Genomic DNA, 19,529 nt, shown 5'->3' on the forward strand with positions numbered 1-19,529 from the left:
TTAATTTTTAATTATGAACCTTGAAATTATGCCTTAGCTTTTCTGATGAAGCTCAGGAACCTTTTTATTTGGGGAATTTCATACTCAAAGCTGTACGGATCCTTGGCCTATCTGAAGCCCCGTGATGATTTAGTAATAGGTTTTTTTTTTGGGGGGGGGAGGTTGTTTTGTTCAATGGTTATGTTTTGTTTTTCTCTTTCATGGAGCTTAATTTTACAAAAGGCACCTATTCATGCACTTATGTGAGTTGAACATCTCACACGTTTCACAATGCACATCCTTCCTTTGTTGGTCCCTCTGTGATCTCCTCACATTTAGATCTCACTTTGCTCTCCCATTCCGAAGGGCACAGAAATACTTGTGTGAATATGGACAAAAAGTGAGCATGAAAACAACCTGAAAACAGTTTCAGTGTTCACATTTACTAGTGCCTGCATTTCTCATAGGCTCTGGGTGCTTAGACTGTGGTTGCATGTGTGTGCCTGTGTGTATATTGCCATCAGTATCTTTCTTTTTTCTTCTTTCTTTCTTTCTTTCTTTCTTTCTTTCTTTCTTTCTTTCTTTCTTTCTTTCTTTCTTTCTCTCTTTCCTTCTTTCTCTCTTTCCTTCTTTCTCTTTTTTCCTTCTTTCTTTCTTTCATCATTTCTTTTTCTTTCTTTTTTCACCCTTTCTTTCTTTCTGAATAAATACTAAAGTGTTCTCCAATGTGAACTTAACTTCCAAAGGTACATGTTTTCTTACAGCTTGATTTTTATCCTCTTGCACAAAGAATGGAAGGAAAGAAGGAAGGAAGGAAGGAAGGAAGGAAGGAAGGAAGGAAGGAAGGAAGGAAGGAAGGAAGGGTTAAAAGTGTTCTTAGTTCTTAATGCCTTTGAGACTTTCTGCTCAGAGTGTCAATAAATCAACACAAACCTAACCTGTCTCTTTCTATCTTTCTCTCTATCTCTCTGTCTCTCTCTGTTTCTGTCTTTGTCTCTCTCTCTACACCCCTTCCTCCAATTCTCCTTTCCTCTTCTTGCAAGACTAAAAGAAATGTGAATTTTACATCTACTCTCTCATTGGTTCACCTTTTTAGCACATTATGTAAGCTTAAAATATGAGAGAAGAGGCAACAGTTCTCAAAGCTGTTGGTCTAAGAGTCTAGAGGCCTTTATGGTAAATCATTCAGAGGCACTTGGATAAATTACCAGCCCAGAATCGAATCAACTCCAAAGTAAGGAAACCAGGTAACTGAGGCAGGTGACCCAAAAAGAGTCAGAAACTGATGAGGTCATTTCAAAACAAGTTCTTCTGGGTTTGTTGACTCTTTGAGTATCTGTAAAGAACATGAGGCAGAGGACAGGACACAAAGCTGTGATGTGAAGAGAAATGAGCGTGTTGGAGGCCCTAGATCCTTAGAAGCTGATGACTATTTCAAGGGTCATTTCCATCCTCCAGCCAAGTAGGTACATGCTGCTGTTATTCTGTGCTGCCATCCGGTGTCCATTTGGTAGAATATCAAGCTGTTGTCTGTGTCAGGCAGGGGCTTTTATGGTTTGGTTTTGCTTGGTTTCACATTCTTCCATTTATTCCACCTTACAACTCACAACTTGCTTTTAGTAAGTTATGTGAAGTATTCCATTTGCCAAAAATACCTTGGCAGTTGCCTGTATCCAAACCGTTGTTCTGATACGAATTGAGGTCTGGCTTTGGAATTACAGTTCAAACCTTTCTTCCTATTAGATGGCCTGTGCTTTGTCAAAATGTAAAACAGGTTCTCATTTCTTGTTCATGGATCTACGTTCAGCACTGAATGACTAGCTGTGATTCTTCTCTGACTTCCTGGAAGTCTGGGTGGGGACCTGCTCATTCCAGGGGCTACTGACCGCTGAGTTCCTAAGCTACATGTTTTCTTACAGCTTAAATTTTTGTCCTCTTGCGAAAAAAAAAAAAAAAAGATAGGAGGAAGGAAGGAAGAATGGTAGGAAGGGTAAAAAAAGAACCCTCCCTCATGGAAGGGTTAACATTATTCTACATGCCCAATGTTATTATGAAGACGGAAGCTTTAGCTGTTCCCCACTGGTGTAGGAACACACACAGTCTGCAGAAAGTGGTACAGAAGGTTGGACTCACCAATACAGGCAGCTCTGCTTCTAGGAGGAAGAGGTCTAATGCTTTTCCAAGACTGTGTTCTCTCCTTCTAACTCCTGCCATGAAGCTCAGCACAGAGCATGCATAAGAGGAAGGTGCATGGTCCTGCCCCAGAACAGCTGATCCTTCAGGCCGGGGGGTGGGCTTCAGAGGTAAACCCCTAAATCTCTCCCATGTGACTGTGTGCCCTTAGGTGGGACACAGTCTCAGTAAGCTTCATTTTTCTCCTCAGTTATACTGACACCTCATTCACCTTGAAGAGCTACTAAGAGGAATGAATTCTTTCTAATCTTTAGGGTCTGTCTTCTAGTCAGTGATATAAATCCTTCAAGTCTGTCTTACTTTACCATTATCCTTCACTTACTATCCTTACTTTTCTTGCCTGCTCTTAGAATTGTGTGGAATAAAGTGTGTGGTAACCTTATTGGCTAAATTGTTAGAATACAGGATGTATGGGAAATATATTCTGTGTACCAAGTGGGAGCCAAAGCAACACTATAGCTTCCAGTATTGACAGGTTTCAGAAGGAGAGAAGAATCTCAACCATCTAGTTGGGGGCTGGTAAGATGATTAATCCCAGTCAAAAGAATAAGGAAATATAGTAAGAAAGCCCAAATGGATGGCTTATTCTCTCAAACTACAAATGGTTTTAATGAATTGAAGTTAGCCAAAATTATGTTGCCAACATTGATGATATCCTCAGTCGGTCAAGTTAGCAATGTTTAAATCTTTTAAAGAAAATACAGCATAAGGACATAGATTACATATATGACAAGGTCTGTTTTCAGGGAAATTGGACATGACCGTAAGTTCTCATGTGGTCTTAAATAGGACTTAATAGGTTAATAAACTCTGAGACTAGTTTTCTGTATGAGTACATGGGAGCTTTAGTAGCTCTCATGTTTTTGTTCTAAGAGTATAACCTTTAACTTGTCTATTAAAACTTTTACTGATTGCTCAAAGTATTTATGTCACTGATATTTTTTAAAGATATCATGGGAGAAATTGAAGTAAAGAGGGGTCTTAAAGGTATCTACTGCTGTTTATTATTTCTTCTGACATGAAATGATTTTCAAGCTGAAAGGTTCAGCTTTCCTCTTCATTCTGATACAATAAAGATAATTGAGATTGACAAAGCCAAGCTATCATAGCACCAAACATAGGTATTGCAGATGGTCACATGAATAAGTGTGCCAGATCTTTGTACTTAGGAACTGGTGCTTGTCTTCCTAGTTTACCTAGCAGGGATACATTGAAAGTCCTACAACAGAAGGATGACGTAACCGAAATTTATGGACTTCCTGCCTAAACCCGCTTCAGTTAGAAGTTGAAAGAATAGAAGTGTTTTTTCAGCAAGTTCTATAAATGATCAACATCTGAAACAGATTCAAACCAGAACCATTTCTCTAGGAACTTCTATAGATAGGAAGCAAATACGGTGTACGAGCAGCCTGCCAGAAGATAGAAGTTGTAGTGAGAGGCATAGCAGGTGGATTAAATATGGGTCTGTCATGCATGAGAATGCCTCAGACTCTGATCACACATGGTCAAAAGGACTGTGACAGAGATGACTAGTCTTGACCTGTGGACCTAGTACACTAAGTCTTCTCACTCTTTCTTTTGGAGTCATCTGATACTGTATAAAAAGAAGGTTGCTACTGATTCAGTTCTCCCTAAAACGGTGAGTATCTACAAAAAGAAATGTGTCCTAATCCAGACAAAAAAATACTAAGCATTCTCTGGCATTTAATAATTTGATTGAGACACTGACTGAAAACCAAAGACACACATCTGAAAAAAAATGGGTCTGACAGCGTGGTGTCACATACAATGAAATTCTGAATGTGTTTCTTGTATGTTTGTTTAGTCTGTTCTTTTTTTTTTTTATGCAATAGTGTGTGACTCAGGAGGGGGTGGTGAGATGGCTCAGTGGTTAAGAGCACTGACTGATCTTCCAGATGTCCTGGGTTCAATCTCAGCAACCATCTGTAATGAGATTTGATGCCCCTTCTGGTGTGTCTAAAGAGAATGACAGTGTACTCAGATACATAAAGTAAATTAATCTAAGGGAGAGAGAGGGGGGGGAGGGAGGGAGGGAGAGAGAGAGAGAGAGAGAGAGAGAGAGAGAGAGAGAGAGAGAGAGAGNAGAGAGAGAGAGAGAGAGAGAGAGAGAGAGAGAGAGGGAGAGAGAGAGAGAAAGCTTTAAAAATCTGGAGAGATGGCTCAGTGCTTAGGAGCACTGGCTGATTTTCCAATGGACCATTTTTGGTTAGCAACACCAAAGTGGCTGCTCACACTAAACTTTGCTCCAGTTCTGATATCCTCTTCTGGCTCTGTTGGCACAAGGTATATGCATACACATCCCAGAATAACATGAATACACATAAACTAAAAATGAATAAAGCTTTTTAAAAAGAGTAGCTTCAGGAAAATATGAGCAACCCCATTCTTTTTGGCATCATTAACCACATCAAAGTAAAACTGTCTTTGTAATGAAAGCTCTAGATTCTAAAGGACAAGTACAAAGAAATCACACAAAATCTTGTGTATATGGATACATGACAATATGTCACATTGGTGTATGTTGCATGGCTTTCTATTCATCTAAATGTAGGCTTTTTTGAAACCTTTTCCTCACCACTTTTTGAAAAATCAATACAACTATTTTTAAATACAAGTTAAAGTTGAGAAAATTGTACCAATATAATCTATTGAGTAGAAACTTGTGCATGTCAATCTTGTTGATAATTTTCCACATATGAAAGAAAACCTTTCCCCACACTGATACACGCATTAACTAAGAAGCAATAGTATGTTCTGTTGAAGGACTAAGAAATACAAAGGAAAGGAAAAAGCTCTCACCACCTTGTTTAACTATAGCTACATAGAGACTCTTTCCCCAGCCAAAGTGCTCATTGGTTAAATAAATGTCCCTTTAGCTCCTAGACTCTCCAGGTCTCTGTGCTCTAGGCTCTGAAAATATCCCAATAATGTTGAAATGATCTCTTTGCCTGGGGGGGGGGTGTATTTTAATGAAGGCAATGAAAGTGGAAACACTTGAAGTTTTTTTTTTCTTTATCATCATCCTACATGTCATGGATGTACTTTGAGGAAAGCGATATTTGGACTTCTGATGGATGGAATTAATAATCAGAAGGGGATAAGCTGGGCTAAAATGGTCCTAAGTAAATTGCATAGAATGGAGTAAAGTATATGTTATGGGCAACATTAAAATCTTCCCACATCAGTATTCTTAAACAGAGGGGTCATTCTTCCAATGGACAATTGCATTTTGAGTAACATTTTTTTGGGTACTTTAGCATCATAATTACCAAGTAATGTGTCATTCACATTAATGGTCAGAGCCTTGGAAACATGAAAACCACTTAAGATAAATTTAAATTTGCAGACATAAGCATAGCTAGGCAAAATTAATATATAAATGTTTGAAATTTCATGAAAATATATTGTTAAATTGTACTCCAGAAGAGATAATATGAGAATGTTATCTAAAGTTGGTTCTTTTCTTTCTTGGCACTTGGGAAAGAGGGAGAGCATCCCGCTCTTCCCCCTTGTTAGTCTCTGATTACTGGTAAGTATCAAGAGTATTTTGATTTAAAGAATGATGGGTGATCTGGTCAGTCTTTCAGATCCTGAAATGTGCTACATCGATGAAAAGGAGAGATGGTGTGGCCTCCCACACTTCTACCTTACAGCTTCTGTCCTGGGAAAAGGCACACGTGTGGATATACAAAACATGGACACTGATTACTTAAAGAGTATCAAGGCAAATTTACATGCTGAGAAAATTTTATTTATGTGTCACAGATTTTTAAATTCTACAGTGATTTTATTATTATCTGAATTTGTTTTACCACTTACCAGAGTTAAATAGATTTCTAGACAATTTCATTAAAAAATAGTCTGCGATCACTGCGAAGTCCCTGATGTTGTGAACATCCCCTGGATGTTCTTCATAATCATGACTCACTCATCTCTTTCTCCCCGAAGGAAAAACTGGTCTACTTCCTGGATTGTTCTTTCTGGTCGAAAAATTGAATTTTACAAAGACTCCAAGCAGCAAGCTCTACCTAACATGGTAGGTTGCTCTCTGTTTTGCTACTGTCCTTTTCAGAAATAGCCTTGAAACAAGTGTGTGGTTTCATCAGACTGAAGAAGACCAAAGCCCCCTGAGCTACCAACCTCTGAAAGCAGATGGAGGAAATGACTCAGTAACTTTTAATCAGATGGAGGGAAAAATAGAACGTAGTGTCTATTTTATTAAGCACTGCATTTAGAGAAGATCTCTGAATGAGATGGATAGTGAGCAACACTCTGGTAATGTGAAGGTAACACTCTAAATTAAGGTGCCATTTATAAGTGCTTTATTCTTATTTATGAAATAATCACTAAATGCTGCTATTTTCCCAAATAATGCATTATAAAGCATGTTATAAAATGCATTAGTAATAAATGTTTAACGGATGACACTATGGGAGGCTGCTTTAAAGAATATTGTAAGACGTAAATCGTATTAAACCATGTATGTGCATCTTTAATACATGGATTTAAGTTGTTATCTTGTGTTCTATAAAGTGCCTCACACGTTAATAAATAATAATAAACTGCTCATAAGTGGCACCTTAATATAGGGTGTTACCAATGAGAAAACACTCCCAGCTAACGAAGTGATTTTTTTATCTTATTCTAACTACGGCATCCACTATATCCAGCTAACCTTTCTGAATACTTGTAATGACTACACCTAATCAGCTTAATGCAATTTCTGTATCTTGTGGTTATTGCAAAGTGAGATTTGCAGAATTACTTTATTATACCTGTAGGAAGACGTCACAGGCCATAGAGCTATAGCAGGAGCAATTTGGAGTTACTTGCTAGTGAAACCTGGACAGCAAATTCCAGCTGCCCACATATGACATCTACACATCTACCATGAGGTGCAAGAAAGGGTGGGTAGACTGTCTATCAGCCATGATCAGGGAAGACTCCAGGCCCTAAGGAACTAACCTGCCTTAGCCCATTGGTCTGATAGATTACCATCTATCAGAAAAGTGGTGGCCTGGCGGGAGGGAACCATAATGATAAACAAACAACAAGTTCTTTGCTCTACAGTCACTTGTCATGCTTGCTGTATAATCCTCTCTTAATATAAAGTAGGACCTATAGCTAAGAGATGTGTTTTAAAGGAGCAAAATTTAGCAAAAACAAAGGACTGCATTTGGCTTGTTCCTCGTAATTGAAATCGCCTTTGTCTGCTACTGATTTTGGAGTCTCAGTAAGGTCCAATCTACAAACTAATTACAAATAAATTAAAAATATCTTAGTTCTTTGGATTTTAAATTGCTTCAAAAATTTGTTTTAGGACTTTGTTTTGCTTTTAATTTTTGGCTACAAGAAGGTTGAGATAATATTTGAGGAAACATAAAACACCACGTAAGGCTGGGCACACAACAGCCCCTTGCAGAGCCTTTGTCTTCTCTTTGAATGGGTTCTACAGGGAAGGTAGGAAGTGGGAAGCTGCCAGCCAGGCTGGGTTTGGCTGCTTAGAAGATGATCTTTGTCCTGCTGAGGAAGAAGAATCCTGCAGGGGCTGTGTCACATGGGAATGTGGGAATAATGGGAGGGATTAATACCATACTAAAGCATTTACTTTATTATTTTTAATCTCCTCATACCAGGAGATAAAATTCTCGCAGCTGTTTAATTATACAAAGGTGAAAGAAAACTCACTTTTTCACTGCCGACAAACCATGCAGGTTAGTTCACTAATTGTCAACCTTCAGAATTTTCACAAACTGACAATGGTTTTGATTTATTGAAGAAATCATTGACTTTTTTTTTTTTTGGCAGTCCTTATTTATTACTTCTGGCCGCACTTACAGTGTGCCCAGTTTCTTCCAAGCATGCATTGTCTTCAAAGTGAACTCTGGGTAGGGGCTAACTGTTCTGTGGTAATGGGGAAGAGAATTACAGATCTGTTTGTACCGCATGAATTGTCTTGCTAGTCAACTTCTTGGATTCATTTCTAACCAAGTATTAAAGGCCTAGTGGGATAGCTGCATTTATCAACTAAAGCCTCAGAGAAATGATACAGTGGTTGCCAGGCCTTGATTAAAGATGCTGTGGTTTTATTCTGGAAAGGATTTATGTTCAAGTTTCTGAATTTCCCTTACACTCCCTAGCTGTGTTCTCTCTGCTTCTGAGGAAAAGCCTGTCCTCTCCTCCACCAGGCCTGGAGAAGCTGCCATAAGTGGTCTAAAGAATATGTTGGGCTGTAGTCTTTCAGATCCATCTTTGAATGTGAATGATAAGGCAAAGTTAGAGGTAGCTCAGACCCAGAGGGCCAGTTCTGTGTGACATTTCTTAGCTCCCGAAATTACTCAAGTTCTTTGCGTTGGGAATCCTTACAAGAAGGACATCATAGTTTTGTCAGCAGAATGGTAAGGAATGAAAGCAGTTAAGCAGAAAGAGTCACCACAGCTATAACTAATCAATAGTCACCTGTTCTCACATCTGCCAGTAATATATGTAAATATCTGGGACTGAGAGCATGGCTTAGTGGTTAAGAATATTTTATACTCTCTGATAGGACCCAAGTTCAATTTCCAGCACTCACATGCAACTCACTGCCATCTGTAATTCTAATTTCAGAGACTTTGATGTTCCTGGTCTTCCCTGACACCAGGCACACATGTGATGTACATACATGCAGGCAAAAGACTCATATGCATAAAATTAAAAAAATAAACAAATCTTTGAAAGATAATTATTAAAATACTAAAATATTTATTTGGTACAAAATATAAATGGCATCAGTATAGTTAAGACATTATTGTACCATATTAATTGCTTTACACATTAATAGAATAAAGAATATATTAGAGAGAGAGAGAGAGAGAGAGAGAGAGAGAGAGAGAGAGAGAGAGAGAGAGACTCACTGCATAATCCTCACAGGTCTAAGCCATCTTGCTATGTAGACCAGTTTGTCTTAAATTTATAGAAAGCAATCTGCCTCTGCCTCCTGAGTGCTGGTATTAAAGGCCTGTACCACCATGTCTGTCTAGAAAGAGGGTATAAACTTAAAAAAATTATTGTTATACAAGGCTTTCGTAAAGAGAAAACCATGTAACAAAATAATAGAGCATCTGTCCACCTGGGACTTGTGTGCCTTTCTGGATACCCTTGAGTGTTTCCAGACCCCATCTTCTTCTGCGTATCCTCACTATTGCTGTTTGATGGGTCATCTCACGGAATGCTCTGACGTATCCACAGTCCACATTTGGCAAGCTTTTTTCTCATTGAAGTGTTTTCAGTTTCTGTCTGTCTTTTCCACTTAGGGCTGTTCTAACAGCATTCCACTGCTGGCACATCTTAAACAACAAACACTAAACTCTCCTAATTTTAGAGTCTGGAAAGGTGAAAATACTGGACTGGTTGGCCCTGGTAGATTCAGTGTTCTGTGAGGATGCCCTTCCTGTTTGGGTCCCATCTCACTGTTGTAATCCCACAGGTAGCAAGCAGAACTCTAAAGCTTTGTATTTCTGAGTAGATCCCAATCTAAGCCCTGCTTCTACACCACTACAAGGGTTTAGGATTCTCATATGCGCAAGTCAATTCTATAGCAATATTCTAGTCACATTTTTATCCTAAAACATGCACAGGATCACCTGAGTTTGGTCCTCAGTGACTTGATAAAGGAAGCAAAGAATTTCTATCTATCTCAGGGTTTTGAGAAAGAAGAACAAACAGTAACTGATCACCTAGTGTCAACATTTCATAGCAGAAGAACCCTATGAATTGCCACCATCTGAACAGCTAGGAGGAAAGCAGTATAGAACAGAAAGCAGTCTCTACAGAAAAAGGAGCCCATTTACTTTCTACCTGCACCCTGGCTCCTGCATACTCACTTCACCTCAGAGGAGAGTGTGGCCAGTGGTGGATGCTGCCCTTACAATAGTCCTAAATACAGTCTGTGGTCAGTGTCTGATGCTGGAGATAGTGGCCAGTGGTGGATGCTGGATGTGGTGGTCAGTGGTAAATGCTGCACTTACTATAGTCCTAAGCACAGTCTAGAACTCTTCCTTGTTTTCAGATGTAGCCCTTTTTATAGTCTGCTGTATTCTCCAAATTCTCCTCCTCCTCCTTCTCATTCTCTCTCTCTCTCTCTTCCTCTCTCTCTGTATTTCTGACTTCTTGAGATGAGTTCAGAGTACTTTTTTGTGTGCCTTTCAGGTCTTTATTTCTGTCTCCCTGTGTGAAAAACATTTTCCCCTAATTTCAAATAATACAGTTCTTACTTCTGGAAGTTTGTTTTTCTGATTTATTCCATCAGCTGGCAGAGCTACTTGTTTCCTATGATCAAGGCAACTCTTATAAGGACAACAATTAATTGGTGCTGGCTTACAGGTTCACAGGTTCAGTACATTATCACCAATGCAGGAGGATGGCAGCATCCAGACAGGCATGGTGCAGGAGAAGCTGAGAGTTCTACTTCATCTGAAGGCTGCTAGAAAACTCTCTTCCAGGAAGCTAGCATGAGGATATTAAAACCCACCTGCATGGTGGCACACCTACTCCAACAAGTCCACAGCTCCTAATATTGTCACTTCTTGGTCCAAGCATATTCAAACCTTCACAATTTCAATACTGTTTTTTGCTTATCCATTCTTACGTTCTGGGGAAGGACCTTGTTCTATTACACTGTGAGGTAGAACACAGCTCAAATGTGCAGTATAAATGACCCTAGAAAACCATGAAGTTACATTGTTTTTATACTTAGTTTCCCTGTATGTTTTAGAATCCCATCTTACACACCCAAATAAAAACGTTATTATGACCTTCCCTCTGTCATTTCAGACTTTCAGTTCTGAAGTAATTTTTAAAAGATATTTTTTAATCTAACACTTTTCATTGTTTTCGGTGGGAGAGTTGATTCAAATAACATTTCGACTCATTATAATCTACTTCACTTTAATGTGAGTATGCAGTCAGTTAATCAGGTTTGTGCTATTTATATCAGCCTTGGTGGGAAAAGGCTTCATCAGAATATGTATTGAAATCCCACAATGAACAGCTTGCTCGTTAAGGCTGCATATAAGGCACAGAGATATAATCAAGAGAGAGACTTTGCCTTAGCAAATCTGTGCCAGTAATGGTGAGATGAGATAGGAAATGGAATAGATGTTTGTTTTTGTGTTCGTTTCTTTTTCTTCTATTTTTTTTTCTTCAAGGTTTAAAGGAAGGAGTGCTAACATGTGTGGAGGACTTGAACTGGGTCTTGAGAGATGGTTGTCACTTCTGCATACAGGGAGTTGCAGGCAGAAAATTTCAGGAAGTGAAAACCACGAACAATGACTGAGAATGGATGGAATACATGCGTTACAGCATAAATGAACTTCTTTATCCCATTGAAATGCAGGATAGAGTAGGCCTTAAAGAGAGCCTGTGAGCTTGTCCATGTGCTATCAAGGCAAGGTGCTAACATGTGATGTCGGTGTATAATCCAGACATCTGTCTCACAGGGTAAACTAAATGGCTCTTCTTTGAACAAACATATACTGTCAACAAGTGTGACCTGTATGATAAGTCTGTAAGGAGCTGAACTTAAAGTGAGACGTAAACAAGAGGGAAATGATTCTCCTAGGGTCAAGGGTCACACTCCATGCAAGAGCAAAAGCTTTGCTTCCAGGTTAGAGAACGAACCACTGTTGTTGCAGCTCCTGCTGTAAGCTGGGTTTTCCTCCTAGACCTTGACTAAAACGTATTGTATTTTTCTGGTGTAGTTATAGAATTTTGTTCCTGGACAATTTCAATGGATTCTTCTAGCTCCCAGGAACTTGCTGTGTTTTATGACTTTAGAGTTCCTGTTTGATATATAGGGAAACACCTGGATGTGTCAATGGGACATTAGAGACACATGCTTGATTAATTAAGTCCCATGCATGGATAGCCTTGTAAAGATGATTCTTAAGAATTTATTTATTCTTTCACTGCTTCACTGTACTTTCATCATAATCCTACCAGCAGGTTTTCTTACCCTTTTCTTTCCCATGGAACCACTTACAGTATATAAGAGAACCAACAAGTCTCTCTCCCACGTTTATATCTTTTCTTGTATGTGAGCAACTCCACTCAATTGGGCTTGCCTACAAGAGTATGGTTGGGCGTTGTTTACTTGAACAAGGGCAATGTACCAGTGGCTACACCACTGAGGAATTTGACTCCGTTGCTTAGCAACCATTAAATGCCTGGTGCTCTTAGGGAGAGGTGGAGCTTTCTGAGCCCATCCTCATGTAAGGATTTCTGAATAGGACTCCTTCTGGTTGCTCCAGAAATAATGACAAGTACTGACAAAAGGAAGAACAACTTTTTTTTTTAAATGTAGAGACCCCACACACTTATTTATTCTATGCATAATCAATAAGTCCTACCAGGAATCACATGATCATTTTAATCAAAGAGAAATCCAAATGAATAATATATGACTCTTGCTTCCACAGTGTTGTGATATGGTAGAAATGACAGACCCATAAATAAGCCTATTAGGATAAACTATGACTGTGCTATAAGCATAAGAAAGGCAGCTCCAGACCATGGCTTCCCAGGTATCCAGGATTATAAAATAAGCATACAAATCAAAAATTCACTGATAATAAATCAAAGAAATTTATTTTATCACAATTCTTTGGTGTACATATAATTTTACTGTTTATTAAAACGGAAGCAAATTTGCATAACAAGATGTATGTGTTTATATTTTTTTAACATAAAGAACTAAATCTTGTCTGAGCACTTGATACTGTAAGACCTAGAGCATTTTTGTCATACTTGATTGATGTTTTGATTTTATAATCATCAATTCTGAGGATGCCAGTTTGTATAAATAGGTAGTTCAAAATAGCAGGAGTCCTATTTAGAGACATGTTGTAAATAGGTAGGAATTTTGTCACACTCTTATGGCCAAAATTAATTTGTTCTTTTTTAAAATAAAATTCAAATAAACAAATCAAAGTTGAATTTTATGAAAATCAAGCTCTGTACAAACAGTGCAATCCAGGGGTGCATTAATTTCACACTGACCTGAGAAATGACGACAAAGTATGAATAGTCAGTTTTCATAAGATTCCCCTTGTGCTTCTGTGAAGGCAGAGCCCTTAGTATGTCCTGTAAAGCCAACATCGCTCATCATACCAGCCTCAAATGTGAGCTGAGCATCCATCCTCAGGGAGCTTTTGCTGGTTGTGGGGGTGTGAAGGTACGTGCATTGCGGAGTGCCCACGCACACTGCAACTCAGAACAAGCACGGTTGAAGTGAACACTTGTGACACAGCACAGGCCAGTGTTGCTAGAAACATCTTCAACAGCAATTTCATTTTGAAATTTTTTTTTCATTGCACATCCAAAAGCAAAGTAGCCAAATTTCTCATGACCCTCCACTGTCTTGGTCAGTGTTCTATTGCTGTGAGGAGACACCATGACCACTGCAACTCACATAAAGGAAAACGTAAAATTGGGGCTGGCTTATAGTTTCAGAGATTCAGTCTATTATCATCATGGTGGGAAACATGGTGACACACAGGCAGGCATGATGTTGGAGTGGTAGCATCCCCGTCAGCAGGCAGCAGGAAAACAGTGCCCCACTAGGCCTGCCTGACCATCTGAAACCTCAGAGCCCACCTCCAGTAACACACTTCTTCCAACAAAGCTGCATCTCCAAAAACTCCCACTCCTTGTGGTCCGTTGGAGGCTGTTTTCTTTCAAACCACCACACCAACAATCAATTCCTGGGTAGTTTAAAAAGCTGTACTCTAGAACCATAGGGTTGTGTGGTGGTTTGACTATGAATGGACCCCAAAGGATCATATATTTGAATGCTTAGTAGTTAGGGAGTGCTGCTACTTAAGAGGAATTAGGAGGTGTGGTCTTGTTAAAATAGGTGTAGCCTTATTAAAGGTACGAGTATATCACTCAGGGTGCACTTTGGGATTTCAGAAATACAAGCTAGGCCCAGTCTTTCTCCCCACTTCCTGTAATGCCTGCCTGTCTCTGCTGTACCCCCTGACCTGACAGTAAGGGACTAAATCTCTAAAACTGAAAACAAGACTCAATTAAATACTTGCCTTTATAAGAGATGCCATGGTCATTGTCTCTTAGCAGAATACTGTCTAAGACACTTTGGTACTTGTGGACTTTCTCAAAGATGATGACCTAGAAGGTAATCCTCATTCTACACACCCCACTACTTGATCACTCTACAAGTACTACTCTGCAAGTCCAGCTTTGCATCACTGCGCTAAATGTTCCAAAGAGTTCAAAACTGAAGGGGCCATGCTGAGTGCACTGGGGCTACGGTGTGATCTCCCTGAGAGTCAGAGTGAAGTGGATCACAAATTGAAGCCTTGTCTGGGTTGCAAAGCGTGGTTAAGGTCCTAAATTCTATCCTAATTACTATAAAGAGTGGGAAAGAAGAGGAAGTAGGAGAATTGAAGGATAAAGAGAAGGAGGAGGAGGATGAATTCATGATCTTTCTACTTCTGCTTCTTCAACATATCTTATCAGCATTCACTACAAGGAAAATGATTTGATTCTATGCATAAGAGAGCTTAATACTCCAAAAACTTAAATGCCTGATAAACATATTGAGCAAAATAGTAGAATAAAATCAGTAACCTTTCTATATACATAGAACAAATAAACCAAGTATATACAGTCCCATTCACCATACTACCCAAAAATGTCTATCTTGAAATCAATTTAACCCAGGAAGTGAAAGACTTGTATAAAATGTCACTAGAATATAGAAAGACCTTGTATATTCAAGGATTTGTGTGAGTAATATTTTGAAAATAGACATCGTACCAAAAGCAATTTACAGATTCAATCCAATAAAAATCAAATACAATTATTTATATAAATTGAAAAGAAATCTTAAATTTCATGTAAAAACAAATATATAACAAAAATGAAACAAACCAAAAAAAAATCTCCAGAATAGCCCAGACAATCCTAAACAATAACAAAACTAATAGAAGTTTGACCACCCTGATTTAAGTTATACTGAAGAGTTATAGTAAGAAAAACAGTAAGAAAAACAGCATGACATGAAAACAGACACTGATGACCTGATGACCCACATATAACCAACGAAATCTACAGCCCCATTTTCCTTTCTTTTTTCTTTTTCCCTTTCTTTCCCTTTTTCCCTTTCTTTCCCTTTCCCTTTCTTTCCTTTGTTTTTCCCAAAGAAACAAATACCACACACTGTGAAAAAGATAGAATGTTCAACAAATGGTGCTGATCAAACTGGATACCTGGGTATAGAAGAATGAAACTAGATCTTTATCTCTCACCCTAGACAAAATTACAAATTTTGTATATCAGAGACCTCAGCATGAAATCTGATGCTTTGAATCTGATAAAGGATAAATTAAGAATGCATTTGAACTTATAGCACAGGGAATAACTTTCAAACAATATCCAGGAAGCATAGGAATTAAGAGAAACAACTGACAAATGGTACCTCATGGGAATTAATAGCTTTCTACTGCAAATGATACTATTGTCCAAATGAATAGACAGCCTACAGAATGGGGAACAATTTTTCCAAGCCATGCATCTGACACAGATTAATAATATCGAGAATATAAAAAGAACAAAAGAACAAAAAACAAACCAAAACCAAAACAACAACAACAACAAAAACCCCCTAAATTTCAAAAAAAATTATCCAATTAAACTGGGGCAAGGAACTCATCAGAGAGTATTCAAAAGATGAAATATTAACGGCCCAGAAACACACTTTTTACATAGTCAACAATTTTAGCCATCTGAAAAATGCAAATTTGCCAGGGCCCAGCCTTGGCAGGGTTCTGAACCTAAGAGAGGATGTGTAGATTAGACAAAGGAGACTTTGACCAACTCAGATCATCTTACATTTTAGGTCTATTTTTTCACAGCTGCAAAGGTTTTATATTCATTTTCTCATTTTATCATGGACAGTCACTTTTAAGAATTTCCTATGTTTAATAATAATGTACACTCTGCACTTTTCCCTTCCTTCTCCTCATTGTCTTCAGTTTCCTGCCAACTTGTAAACTACATCAAGAAAGAGAAAATATAGCTTCAGCAAGCAGTTAAGATCTAACCTAGTGGGGCTGGTGAGATGGCTCAGTGGGTAAGAGCACCCGACTGCTCTTCCGAAGGTCAGGAGTTCAAATCCCAGCAACCACATGGTGGCTCACAACCATCNTGTAACGAGATCTGGCGCCCTCTTCTGGAGTGTCTGAAGACAGCTACAGTGTACTTACATATAATAAATAAATAAATCTTTAAAAAAAAAAAAAAAAGATCTAACCTAGTACACTAGTTCACTGGTCCCTAACTAAGTGACCATGGTTGGCAGCAATTGTTACAGCATAGAGACATGATATACTATATACCTGAGAAATGCAGATTTAATTATTGTCACCCACAGTCTCCCCATATCCTAATCAGGATATCTAACTTTTCTAATGCTCAGAGCTCTCAGCAAATTAGTAACCTGAGTCATTTTCTCATCCTTGCTTGGCGCACCTATGAATGCTCCCATTAAGTCTTGGAACCAATGATCCTGCAAGACCTTTCTAACTTTTTGATAATCAACTAACTGCTGTTTGGAACAAGTTGATGAACAGATTGTTGTCAGAACTCAGTTTCCATCAGATGAGAACATCTTGACATTAGCTGATGTACCTAGACCCCGGGCCTTGTGTTGACTCAACTGGATCACCACCATGAACAAAAAGAAGAATAGTGATCTATTCTACTCCCATGATCCTCAGAGACAAACAAGAATAAATCATAGTCCAAGTGCTCTCTCTCTCTCTCTCTGCCCTTATTTTTGATTTGGGGGAAATGCCTGTCATAGACAAAATGAATGTAAAGGCTTCTGATTTTAAATCCAATCATGCAAATGAAAAGCTAAAGTGAACCAGCATTCCCTCAGGAAAGGCCAGGAGATTCTGCACGAATATCCCCATAGATCCTTGCCATGAGGACATCAGTCTACACTACACTCATATTCCTTTCCCAGCAGAGGCTTGGCCACCTTCACAAATTAAAACTCCCTTTAGAGTTAATCTTAACCCAATAAAAATATTTAAGGCCCAAAAGCATACAAACAAAAATACCAAAGAACAAATGTTGGCATGGATATGAGAAAGAGGAACATTTATTCGTGTCTCGTGGGAGTGCAGATGACTGCAGACACTGTGGAAATTGGTGAGGAAATTCCTCAAAAGCTGAAAATAGATATATAACATCATTCAGTTATACCACTTCTTGGGAATGTACACAAAAGGGCTCCAAATCTTGCTACAGAGAGATAACTGTTCATCTATGTTCATTGCTATTCTAATCATAATAGCCAGGAAATGGAAATAGCCTAGATGTCCATCAACTTATGAATGGATAATGAAAATGTGCTCCATTTACACAAAGCAATATTATTCAGCTATTGAGAAGGAGCAATCATTCTGAGTGTGGTGACCGAAACCCTAAAGAGCAGGCCATGCGTCTTTTCTCTCATATATGGATGCTATCTTTGAATCTTTAGATATTTGTGTTTCATAGATGTTAGGAAACTAGTAAGCAGATTCAAAAGTCTTTCAAGAGAGGCGGGGCAGAGTGATATATGGGGCAAGAGCTATAATTAAACCAGAAGGACTAAATGGGTTGAGGGTGGGACAGCAAGGTAAAAGAAAGAATATGGAGAGGGATAACTGATAATAAAAACCTCTTGAAAATGAATAAAAATGTATGGAAATGTACCATTGTAGAAATTCCCTTAAATTTACACATGTACACATATAAAATAGTTTAAATGGAGTTACTTTATAATGGGGCAGGGCACAAGACCACAACTATACACTACATGCCAAAAAAACAAAAACAAACAAACAAAAAAACAAAAAACCAACAAAAACAAACAAACAAAAAAACCCCAGAATCAGAAATGAGTTCTCTTTTCGAGTTGATGGTCAGTTGGGGTCTCATGAAATCCAGACATTTCTGGTATTTCCATTGCTTTTTGTTACCCTCCAGAACTTGACAATAAGACCCTATTGTTTGAAACCCCCTCATTCATAACACAAAGGTCATGGAGAAATGAAGTAAATACTGACCTAGAAGCTTCACCCTTACTCTCTGTCTTTGATAGTCATGGAAAGTGTAATGCACTGTACTGGAGGCAAAATCAGTCTCCCCCAGCTGTGCATCCTGTGAGTGAGGTAAGATAATGACATGTCCACTGATGCAGTAGTGACACAGATGTTATGGAAATAACCAAATAGTTTTGGATTGGATTTAAAGCCAGCTTCACAAGATGAAACCCCTTCCTGGCATAGGTTACAGGGCTAAGACTTTAAGGACAGACATGCCATAGGCCTTGGGGCTAACCTACTACCATTATTCTGCTAATAGGGTAGAGTATGTGAAAGAATCCTACCAACTTATCACTATATCTTTTGCTCAGTTCATCTCTCAGTCCTCAACATAGAATCTGCTCATGTAGTAGATGACAACATAGAGACACACAATCTGTCAACATGCAGGAAATAAGAGACTATGGAGTACTCAGCTCCAAATGGAACAGTCCCATCCTCCAAGGCTCGGGGACTACTATGAAAGAGGGGAATGAAAGATTGTAAAGGTCACAGTTGGTGGGTGGTTAAAAAAAAGATAATTTTTGGACACCAAAGATCAACTGAACACAGGAACTCACAGTGATTATGACAGCATGCACAAGACCCAAGCAAGCTCAAGTCAGACTCCCAAATCACGACTCTAGCTTGGGAGCTACTGTCAACAGAACATAAAGTTGAATCTATTAGGAAGGTGAGGTTCATCTGGAAAGAGGTGAGGGAGGGAAGGAATATAATTAAAATACATTGTATGACATTTTGAAACAATTGACTAAAAATACATTTTAAAAGGAAGAAACACAGAAAGGCAGATATTGAAATCTTTCCCTTAAGTCTAAAAAACAAATGCAAAGATGCCCCTAAATTGATTTACACTGTAAAGCTGGCCATTGATAGTTGCCTTAAAGAAAATGACAATGACTTGGACTAGTTTTATGGTTACTTGAGGAGAACATGATTGCTTTCAGCTACTGAAACTTCTTACTATATTCAGAGGAGTGACAATGAGCTTGCATTTGAAAGATAAATGAGATTTTAAGGCAAGCATTGTAGGAGAAAACATCTTATGTTGTTATATAAGGAATGGTAAACTATGGGAATTAAATTTATTTTTTTTATTTTATTTTATTTATTTATTTATTTATTTATTTATTTTGGTTTTTCGAGACAGGGTTTCTCTGTGTAGCCCTGGCTGTCCTG

General features: G+C 38.5%; 1 protein-coding gene across 3 annotated transcripts in view; it reads left to right on the plus strand.

The window, feature by feature from the left end:
* The window catches only part of Arhgap15 (Rho GTPase activating protein 15), a 627,570-nt gene that overhangs the window by 105,456 nt on the left and 502,585 nt on the right, over nt 1-19,529 (plus strand). For all 3 annotated transcript variants that reach the window (XM_021155710.1, XM_021155709.1, XM_029472910.1), the window contains one exon: nt 6,142-6,229. In XM_021155710.1, the coding sequence (XP_021011369.1) occupies nt 6,142-6,229 (88 nt within the window). The remainder of the gene's footprint in view (nt 1-6,141; nt 6,230-19,529) is intronic.

This window comes from Mus caroli, chromosome 2, assembly GCF_900094665.2.
Source record: "Mus caroli chromosome 2, CAROLI_EIJ_v1.1, whole genome shotgun sequence".
Taxonomy (NCBI): domain Eukaryota; kingdom Metazoa; phylum Chordata; class Mammalia; order Rodentia; family Muridae; genus Mus; species Mus caroli.